The 11,012-nt window shown below is 39.4% G+C and overlaps 1 protein-coding gene across 2 annotated transcripts in view; it reads right to left on the bottom strand.

The window, feature by feature from the left end:
- Positions 1-1,821: 1,821 nt before the first annotated feature.
- LOC124517924 (general transcription factor IIH subunit 2) overlaps positions 1,822-11,012 on the bottom strand; it is a 36,785-nt gene continuing 27,594 nt past the window's right edge. For both annotated transcript variants that reach the window (XM_047087670.1, XM_047087660.1), the window contains exons 14-16: positions 9,746-9,848; positions 6,098-6,137; positions 1,822-2,417 (exon numbers count right to left, since the gene is read on the bottom strand). In XM_047087670.1, the coding sequence (XP_046943626.1) occupies positions 2,298-2,417; positions 6,098-6,137; positions 9,746-9,848 (263 nt within the window). In that variant the 3' untranslated portion in view covers positions 1,822-2,297. The remainder of the gene's footprint in view (positions 2,418-6,097; positions 6,138-9,745; positions 9,849-11,012) is intronic.

Here is an 11,012-nt window from a genome sequence, read left to right as displayed (position 1 = left end):
AGTTCAAGATTTTTTTTAGCTTTTGAAGTTTTATTTATTTGGCGGGGGCGGGGGGTGTGCAGAGAGAGAGGGAGAGAATCCCAAGCAGGCTCTGTACTGTCAGCGCAGACCAACACAGGGCTCAGTCCCCCGAATCATGAGATCATGACCTGAGCCAAAACAAGAGTTGAATGCCTAACCAACTGAGCCATGTGGGTGCCCCAAGATTTATTGAATAGACCCTCTAAGGTAGGATTATATCATTTTTACTGATAATGTTTTTCACTAAGAATTGCTTTTATAAAATCATAAATATCATAGTGACACTCAATCTAGAGTAAAGTTTGTAGATTTAAAATAAACATACCTTTGCTATGGAAACCTTAATAATTCTCAACAGGGTATACCATGAAGAGTTCTCCCTATAATGGTCCATCTATACTGAACCTGACATACAGACCTCTTCATGCATTCTCACCTAAGTTTTTCCAGTAAAAACACTGGGAAAGTTGAAAGGGATTTTGTTGAATAATCCCTGGGTATGAACCTGAATGAGGCTAACAGGAACAGACACAACTTTGGCTTCATTAGCCTGAACAAAAAGGTAAACCAGTTTCATATCCAACAAAATGGTGGTATTAGATATATTCCATTAGGTAAAATCCTTTACCAACTATTACAAAGGATGCAGTAGGCTTACCTTATGAAAGTGAAGGAAGGCCTTTTCTTTCCCTGCATGTGAATGTCCCCTTCAGTTAAGCTTTCTGGCTGTGTTATCATGGTAACTGATGAAGGTAGGAATGTCAACTGTTTCTAGCCAACTTTCTGGTGACATAAAGGACTCCTGGCTACTAAACTGTATCTGGACTGAATGCACTATAAATCATCGGATGGGAACCTCAAGCTTTGGGCTCCTCTGAGTGTGGTATCTCTTAAGACTGATATGCCCCTTGTGGGGACCCTGGAAGTTGTACTTAGAGATAGTGGCTCCTTGAGGCCTGTGAAGGATCTCGTCACCTTGCACCTAAACTGTTTTGGGTGAACTGCTACAGGACCTCTCGTGCTAAGAAGGACTGATGGACACTGTCCTACTGGCAGCCCGCTGTTCCCATTATTATCTCTTTTGAGTATACTGGTGCTACATGTGGCCATGGTAATCTTTTAAGTTTGAATGCTTAAACTTAAAAAGACCCCTTTTGGGGCGTCTGGGTGGCTCAGTCAGTTGAGCATCCGACTTCAGCTCAGGTCATGATCTCGCGGCCTATGAGTTCGAGCCCCACGTCAGGCTCTGTGCTGACAGCTCAGAGCCTGGAGCCTGCTGCCGATTCTGTGTCTTCCTCTCTTTCTACCCCTTCCCCACTCATGTTCTGTCTCTCTCTCTCTGTCAAAAATAAACATTAAAAAAAAAAAAGGCCCCTTTTGGTCATAGCTATAAATAATTTTAGATGCATGAATTCTGCAATTATATTCTAATTGTTTAGTTAAGCCTAAAGAAACCCCTCAGGTGGGTGTAGCAGTAATAATTTCCTAACTACTGCTTAATTTTCTTTTTTAATTTTTTTTAACATTTATTGATTTCTGAGAGACAGAATGTGAGAGGGGGAGGGGCAGAGAGAGGAGACACAGAATCCAAAGCAGGCTCCAGGCTCCAAGCTGTCAGCACAGAGCCTGACGCAAGGCCTGAACCCATGAACCGCGAAATCATGACCTGAGTGGAAGCTGGACACTTAATCAACTGAGCCACCTAGGCGCCCCTAACTACTGCTTCATGTGAGACGAATCTCAGTGAATTCACACTTATACTTTTCTTTTTACACTAAAATTGAATAAAAATAAACTATAGATTCTTCATTTACTTTAATTATAAGGCAGTAAAACTGTCATATCAATTTAATAATTGTAAATAATTTAAATACAATAATGTATAATGACTGAAAACATTGTTAACTCAAAATAATAGAAAACAAAATTGAGTAAAGTACTATTGAAATCTGGGCATTTCTATGACAAGACATAAATTTTAAAATGTAATAAAATCCTACATTTTCTTTTTTATTTTTTTTTTTTTAAGTTTATTTTATCTTTTAGTAATCCAACATGGGGCTCGGACTCAGAACCTTGAGATCAAGAGTCTCATTCTCTTCCAACGGAACTAGCCAGGTGCTCCAATCCCTTATTTTCTCAGCAAAAAGCTTCTTAAATCATATTTTCCTTTCAAACTGGTCTTCATATTTTAACTGGAACTTCTTTTAAAGGATCATTTCATTTACAGTTGCAGATGTCCTTTTAACACATACAATGTGCACTATATGCTGGAATCAAATCCCTGAAGAAGTTGGAATCTTATGAATACAGCCAGGACAGCAGTGGAGAGAATCGTGAACAAAAACATCACAGTCCACACAGAAAACATTTTGGCACACAGCACAAACATAGACCTGCAGTGAAAAGAAGAAAAGAGAATTTAAAAAATAGTTTCCCAGAGTTAAGTGCAGCATAGCTAGAAGACATTCACACTGCTTTGCTCTTCCATTATCAATTTAAAATTATCCTTATCAATTTGCCCCGCCCACCTACCTATTATTTCCACTGTACTATTTATTCTCAAATCTCAGGTGATTATTTTTCCAAAAAAACCCTATTCCTTAGAAATCAGAAAATTACTTTGTTTTGACTCATTACAGTCTGTTGTTATTGTAAGACATTGTCAATTGCTTCATTTTATGTAAATGTCTGGGGAAGACACATGAACTTGAAAGCAGGGCTGGTTTCAAATGCTTAGAGTGGTCATTTCTCTGATGCGAATAAAAAGAAAAGCATGGGAGCACCTGGGTGGCTCAGTCAGGTAAGTGTCCGACTCTTGATTTCAGCTCAGGTCATGATCTCACGGATTAAACACCCAGGGCTCTGGGCTGTCATGGCAGAGACTGCTTGGGATTGTCTCTCTCCCTGTCTCTCTTTCTCCCTCAAGATAACTTAATTGATATGAGACAGCTGTCAGTGCAAAGCCTGCTTGGGATTCTCTCTCTCCCTCTCTCCCTCAAAATAAATAAACTTAAAAAAAAAATCTTAAAAAAAATAAAAAGAAAAGCACAAAATTGTAACACAGATTTAGTTATTGCTAGGGAATGACCTCACAACTGCACAAATCATATTCCCCTTTTACTTAACTATTGAACTACTTAATATGGGAAAAGACACCAATAAGATAAAATTTAAAAATCTATAATTCTATCAGTATTACATATAGGGATACTTGTGCCATGGAGTAAAATTACCAAGGCAGCACCATACACAGATAAAAAAATTACTAAATCTCAAAAAGTATACAAGTAACGATGTGTTCTTAAAAATAGTCAAATGATGGCACAAAAATAGATGCTAAGAGGGGAGCCTGGGTGGCGCAGTCGGTTAAGCGTCCGACTTCAGCCAGGTCACGATCTCGCGGTCCGTGAGTTCGAGCCCCGCGTCGGGCTCTGGGCTGATGGCTCAGAGCCTGGAGCCTGTTTCTGATTCTGTGTCTCCCTCTCTCTCTGCCCCTCCCCCGTTCATGCTCTGTCTCTCTCTGTCCCAAAAAAAATAAATAAACGTTGAAAAAAGAAAATTAAAAAAAAAAATAGATGCTAAGATCAATGGAACAGAAGAGAGAACCTGGAAATGGCCCCACAAACATATGGCCAACTAATCTTTGACAAAGCAGGAAAGAATATCCAATGAATAAAAACAGTCTCTTCAGCAAGTGATGCTGGGAAAACTGGACAGCGACATGCAGAAAAATGAACCTGGACCACTTTCTTACACCACAGACAAAAATAAACTCAAAATGGATGAAAGACCTAAATGGAAGACAGGGAGCCATCAAAATCCTTGAGAAGAAAGCAGGCAAAAACCTCTTTGATCTTGGCCACAGCAACTTCTTACTCAACACGTCTCTGGAGGCAAGGGAAATCAAAGGAAAAATGAACTATCGGGACCTCACGAAAATAAAAAGCTTCTGCACAGTGAAGGAAACAATCAGCAAAACTAAAAAGCAACCAACAGAATGGGAGAAGATATATGCAAACAACATAGCAGATAAAGGCTTAGTATCCAAAATCTATAAAGAACTTATCATACTCAACAACCAAAAAACAAATAATCTGGTGAAGAAATGGGCAAAAGACATGAACAGACACTTGTCCGAAGAAGACATCCAGATGGCCAACTGACACATGAAAAAATGCTCCCTCCAAGTCACTCATCATCAGGGAAATACAAATCAAAACCACAATGAGATACCACCTCACACCTGTCAGAATGGCTAACATTAACAACTCAGGCAACAACAGATGTTGTCAAGGATGTGGAGAAAGAGGATCTCTTCTGTATTGTTGGTGGGAATGCAAGCTGGTGCAGCCACTCTGGAAAACAGTATGGAGGTTCCTCAAAAAACTAAAAATAGAACTACCCTACCACCCAGCAATTGCACTACTAGGCATTTATCCAAGGGATACAGATGTGCTGTTTTGAAGGGACACATGCACCCCAATGTTTATAGCAGCACTATCAATAATAGCCAAAGTATGGAAAGAGCCCAAATGTCCATCGACAGATGAATGGATAAAGAAGATAAAGAAGATGTGGTGTGTGTGTGTGTGTGTGTGTGTGTGTGTGTGTGTGTGTATATTATTACTCAGCAATCAAAAAGAAGGAAATCTTGCCATTTGCAACTACGTGGATGGAACTAGAGGGTAATAGGCTAAGTGAAATTAGTTAGGGGAAGACAAATATCAATATGACTACACTCATATGAGGATGTTATGATACAGCACAGATGAACATAAAGGAAGGGAAACAAAAATAACAAAAACAGGGAGGGGGACAAAACAGAAGAGACTCATAAATATGGAGAACAAACTGAGGGTTGCTGGAGGGGTTGTGGGAGGGGGGATGGGCTCAATGGGTAAGGGGCATTAAGGAATCTACTCCTGAAATTAGTGTTGCACTATATGTTAACTTAGATATAAATTAAAAAAAAAAATTAAAAAAAAAGAAGCACATTTAACAGCATAGTCTAAGTTCAGACCTTCAGAAGGACAGTCTGGTAGCATATATTAAAATGTCAAATATGAATGCTGAATATGAATACCCTTTGACCTAACAATTTCTGTTCTGAGTCCCCAGAGAAACCACTGTGTATATGCAGAAAGAAATATGTACCAGATGTTCCCTGCATCATAGCTTGTAGCAAAAAAACTGTAAGAATCAAACCCACTCCCCGTCCAAAAAAAAGTCAAAAGATTCAATGGTGGTTATAATGAGGATGAAGCTACCAATGTCAGAGGCACACAAAAATTAATAAAATTGTTTTATCAAATATGAGAGTAAAACAAGCAAGCAATCCTGCCAACTAATATTTTATATAGTGTATAAAGTACAGTTTTAAATATGGACACATTACCAATAAAAATAAAACTACACACTGATCTTATCTGCATCTTTACATCAGTGTGTACATTCAAATTGCACCCTTCAAAATTTTTGAAAATATTTTCTAATTGGCACAATCGGGGAACAACCTCTGGTCTGAAACCACCTTAAATGGTAACTTCAAAGTACACTGTGACAGAGCCTAAAGTAAGGTATGGAGAAAAAACTTTTAATACTTTCCATCTAAATGCATTTTAGCTTGCAAACTAAAGACAGTTTAAAGTACTAAAATATTATTACAGGAAAATTAGAGTGGAGAATTATAAAAAAAAAACCTAATTTTTTAAAATTTTATTTATTTTTGGGAGAGAGAGAAAGAGAGCATGATTGGGGGGTCGGGGTCAGAAAGAGAGGGGGACAGAGGATCTGAAGAGGGCTCTGTGCTGACAGCAGCGAGTCTGATGCGGAGCTCACACTCACGAACTGGTGAAATCATGATCTGAGCTGAAATCAGATGCTCAACCAACTGAGCCACCAAGGTGCCCCTATTTAAACTAATTTACTTCCATTTACCCTCTACCTACTGTTATCCCTTCTGAGGGATAACCTGATAAGAGCCTGGTTTTTAATAATATACTGTAAACTTCTAATGCTATTTCCTCAGTATTTCTTAGACAATACTTAGCATTTAGAAAGCACATGAACTTACGTGCTGGTCTTTTAATTCCCCCTGACATCCATAACAAAATCTGAAAAAGAAAGTTTAAGAATTATTTGTTAGGAACTCACTTGTTAATACAGTTTGGCAAAATCTCAGTAACAAGAATCCTGTAATTAATAAGTAATTATCTTTACATATGACTTTTATGAGAAAGACAGAATCAAGAATACCAATAATTTAAGAAAATTCTATAGTCCCAAGGTCATCTCACAAAGCAAAATGCTACCTTAAAAAATTTTTAATTTTTCAGATAAAGACAGGTATCATGTTTTCACCCATAGGAGGAAGTTGAGAAACTTAACAGAAGACCATGGGAGAAGGGAAAGAAAAAAATATATATCTATATAGTTACAGAGAGGGAGGCAAACCATAAGAGACTTTTAAAGAGAACAAATGGAGGGTGGAAGGGAGTGGGGGATGGGGAATGGGTGATGGGTACTGAGGAGGGCACTTGTTGGGAGGAAGCACTGGCTGTGGCATGGAAGTGACGAACCACAGGAATCTACAACCGAAGCCAAGAGCACACCATATACACTCTATGTTAGGTAGCTTGAAAAAAGATATATGTACTTCATTATATTTTATACAATTATATACATAATTATATATAAACTGGAAAAGAAAATTGAATCACTATGATGTACACCTGAAAATAACAGGATCTATGTCAATTATACTTCAATAAAAAATTGTTTTGGCTGGGGGCGCCTGGGTGGCGCAGTCGGTTAAGCGTCCGACTTCAGCCAGGTCACGATCTCACAGTCTGTGAGTTCGAGCCCCGCGTCGGGCTCTGGGCTGATGGCTCGGAGCCTGGAGCCTGTTTCCGATTCTGTGTCTCCCTCTCTCTCTGCCCCTCCCCCGTTCATGCTCTGTCTCTGTCTGTCCCAAAAATAAATAAAAACGTTGAAAAAAAAAAAATTGTTTTGGCTAAAAAATAAAGTTGTAAGAAATTTTTAATTTTATTTTCATCAAGGTTAAATACGAACACACCTTTCCTACTGGGATTCTGCCAGGGAATTAAGCCCTACAGAAAATAATCTGAGTGACTATTTTGCAACTCTCCTGAAGATAGCAGACAGCTGGTACAATTCTAGGTAGACAGAAGAGAAATTAATTTATGTGTGGATGCCTAAGTGCTTAATTTTCAAGGAATGGTTTAAAGAGTTACAAGATCCCAAAATGGGGGCACCTGGGTGGCTCTGGCATCTGACTCTTGATTTAGACTCACTACCTCAGGGTTTGTGAGTTCCAGCCCTGTGCTGGGCGCCATGCTCATAGCATGGAGCCTGCTTGGGCTTCTCTTTACCTCTCTCCCTCTGACTCTCCCTCTCTCTCTCTCTCTCTCTCTCTCTCAAAATAAATAAATAGACTTTAAAAAAAAAAAAAAAGAAAAGAAAAAGTTCGGGGCACCTGGGTGACTCAGTCAGTTAAGCAACTGACTTTGGCTCAGGTTATGATCTCGTGGTTCCCAAATTTTAAGCCCAGTGTTGGGCTCTATGCTGACAGTGCAGAACCTGCTTGGTATTCTCTCTCTCTGTGCCTCTCTCTCTCTCTCTCAAAATAAATAAATGAACTTAAAAAAAAAGAAAAAAAAACCTTACTACAAAAAAATAGAGGCCCTCTCCCCATCCACCCCCACTTCATTTCCAGTTCCCCACTTGCAAAACTTTTAACTGTTTGATAGTTATCTACGCTTACAGTGAGATCTCGTTTTTTTCTGGCATTGGCCATAGACCTCCTACTATGGGAGATGAGAATTTAATTCTCTTTCAACCTTCTTGAACCAACAGCATGTATACACACAACTAATTCTCAATTCTTTCTACGTAAGGAAATAATTTTGAATAGAACAATATTAAATGTTTCTTTTTATTATGACTACATAAACATATTCAGCTGAGTCATGTAATAAAACTCTTCTTTTTTTCAAAATATTTCTTGGGGCACTTCGATGGCTCAGTTGGTTAAGCCTCTGACTTTGGCTCAGGTCATGATCTGGTGGTTCATGGGTTTGAGCCCCACGTTGGGCTCTGTGCTCACAGCTCAGAGCCTGGAGCCTGCTTTGGAGTCTGTTTCTCCCTCTCTCTCTGCTCCCCTCCGCCCTTGCTCGTGCTCTGTCTCTCAGAAATAAACATTTAGAAAATAATAATAAAGCACATTAAAAAAATATTTTCTTGCTGGAGGCATCAGGGTGGCTCAGTTGGTTAAGCATCTGACTCCTCTTGATTTCAGCTCAGGTCGTGACCTCGCGGTTTGTGAGACAGAACCCTGCTTGGGACTCTGAGAGCAGATTCTCTCCCTCTCTCTCAAAATAACTAAATAAACTTAAAAAAATATTTTTTTTTCCTGGAGTTAATAACTATATTGTGGTCCACAACCTTAGTTTTCTTTTTTTTTTTTTTATTTTTTATTTTTTTCAACATTTATTTTTGGGACAGAGAGAGACAGAGCATGAACGGGGGAGGGGCAGAGAGAGAGGGAGACACAGAATCGGAAACAGGCTCCAGGCTCTGAGCCATCAGCCCAGAGCCTGACGCGGGGCTCGAACTCCCGGACCGCGAGATCGTGACCTGGCTGAAGTCGGACACTTAACTGACTGCGCCACCCAGGCGCACCGACAACCTTAGTTTTCTATGTAATTATCACCAACTCAGCCCCAACCTTTCCCTGAGAAGTCTCAAAGCCTTCTCTATGTTTGCCTCCATCAGGAATTCGTCCTCCAGGTGACATCTCTCCTGGCTGGAGCATTCAGACCTTCTCCAAATTGGATTATTTATTCTCCATATCTGATACACAAGTGTCATTCTGTAATCTCCCCTTAGCATCATCCTAGGGCTTTCTTTAGATAAATATTCCTATTCTCTTCTGGTTATTCTCTTTCTCAGTTCCTTTGAACCATCTCTTCCACAGCTTCCCCAGAAAGTCTTGTTTTGCGGCCTTACAAGTCTGAAAATGTCTTTATTCTACCTACATTTACTTGATAGGTTTGCCAGGTATGTAATTTAGGTTGGTAACAATTGTTACTCCAAATTTTGATGGAAATTGCTCCCTGGCAGCATCCAGTATTGCTAAAAAGCAAAATTATTTTAATTCCAGATTATGTAACCTAACTTTCCCTCTCCAGAAATGCTTACAGTTAGTATTTTGCTGCATATTCTAAAATTTCACAACAATAAACTTTAGTGTGGGTCTATATTTCCTAACTATGTTAGGCACTTTGCAATCCGTTTCAATCCACCAAGTTCTGTCCTTCAAAAGTAGGAAATATCCTTAGGAAAGAAATAGCTAAAGAACATTAGACCACAGTATTAGACCTTCTGGATAAATCTTTTGGTTTTACACCGCAGAAACTGGCTAAGGCTACAAATCAGGGCTTTTTTGTTGTTTTGGAGAGCTGATATATCAGCATATGACTACACTTACTATATACAGATGGATTTAGGAAAATTAATTTCTGGGAATCCAGATCTCTCTAATAATGAGTCAATTCAGTCATAACGAAGGCATTCTACCATCTTATTCTCTGTAGCAGAAGTAATCTTGCCCAAATTAATATGACTATCTTTTTCTATGTAGTAACAATGCATTCAAACATTACCACATATAATAGATATAAATTAATCAAAACTCATATACCTTTCTCCATTATGTTCTTCTAGAGGAATCTCTTGAAAAGCATCCAAAGGAAATAAATGATGATAAGACCGTGCCAAATGGGGAGCAGACACCAAAGTAAGACCTAACAAATAAAACAGAGTCATATTTAATAGCCCAAACCTCATTAAGACAATGGTTGAGGGGCACCTGGGTGGCTTAGTCGGTTAAGCATCCAACTTCAGGTCGGGTCATGATCTCCCGGTCCGTGAGTTTGGGCCCCGTGTCAGGCTCTGTGCTGACATCTCACAGCTAAAAGCCTGTTTCGGACTCTGTGTCTCCCTCTCTCTCTCTGCTCCTCCCCCATTCACGCTCTGTCTCTCTCTCAAAAATAAATAAATGTTGGGGCGCCTGGGTGGCGCAGTCGGTTAAGCGTCCGACATCAGCCAGGTCACGATCTCGCGGTCTGTGAGTTCGAGCCCCGCGTCGGGCTCTGGGCTGATGGCTCGGAGCCTGGAGCCTGTTTCCGATTCTGTGTCTCCCTCTCTCTCTGCCCCTCCCCCGTTCATGCTCTGTCTCTCTCTGTCCCAAAAATAAATAAAAAACGTTGAAAAAAAAAATTTTTTTTTAAATAAATAAATAAATAAATAAATAAATAAATAAATAAATGTAAAAAAAAAAACAGACAACGGCTAAAATGTGAAATGATAGGCTAAATATTTTCAAGGTATTTTTTTTTAGGACTGCTGGTATTCATTTCTTTATTTACATGTCTCTTAAAAAGGATATTCCAGGATGGAGTCTTACTTCTGTCACTAATTTTGTGACCTCTCTTGGCCATTAGCCAACTTATAAATGAAACAATGAAAGTAAGAGCTGTGGGGCGCCTGGGTGGCTCAGTCGGTTGAGCATCAGACTTCAGCTCAGGTCATGATCTCGCGGTCCGTGAGTTTGAGCCCCACATTGGGCTCTGTGCTGACAGCCTGGAGCCTGCTTCAGATTCTGTGTCTCCCTCTCTCTCTGCCCCTTCCCCACTCATGCTATGTCTCTCTCTCTCTCTCTCTCTGTCAAAAATAAATCATTTAAAAAAAATTTTTTTTAAAACGAAAGTAAGAGCTGCAAAAACGTCTACCAGATCTACTGCAATGCCTTTAAAGAACATACTCATTTCAGAAAGAGAATCAGAAAACTGTTCTAGAATGCCATGGTTATTCTTAGAAATGAAGTACTGAGCATTCAATTAAAAAATATACTCTTCTCACACATTAAATCCAGAAACATAGGCAGAGCTTAATACTAACATTTACTT

Source organism: Lynx rufus, unplaced genomic scaffold (genome assembly GCF_022079265.1).
Source record: "Lynx rufus isolate CCGP_SWC_20201006 ecotype Redwood Valley unplaced genomic scaffold, mLynRuf1.p SCAF_1, whole genome shotgun sequence".
In the NCBI taxonomy this organism is placed as follows: domain Eukaryota; kingdom Metazoa; phylum Chordata; class Mammalia; order Carnivora; family Felidae; genus Lynx; species Lynx rufus.
This window is presented reverse-complemented; position numbering and strand designations above follow the sequence as displayed.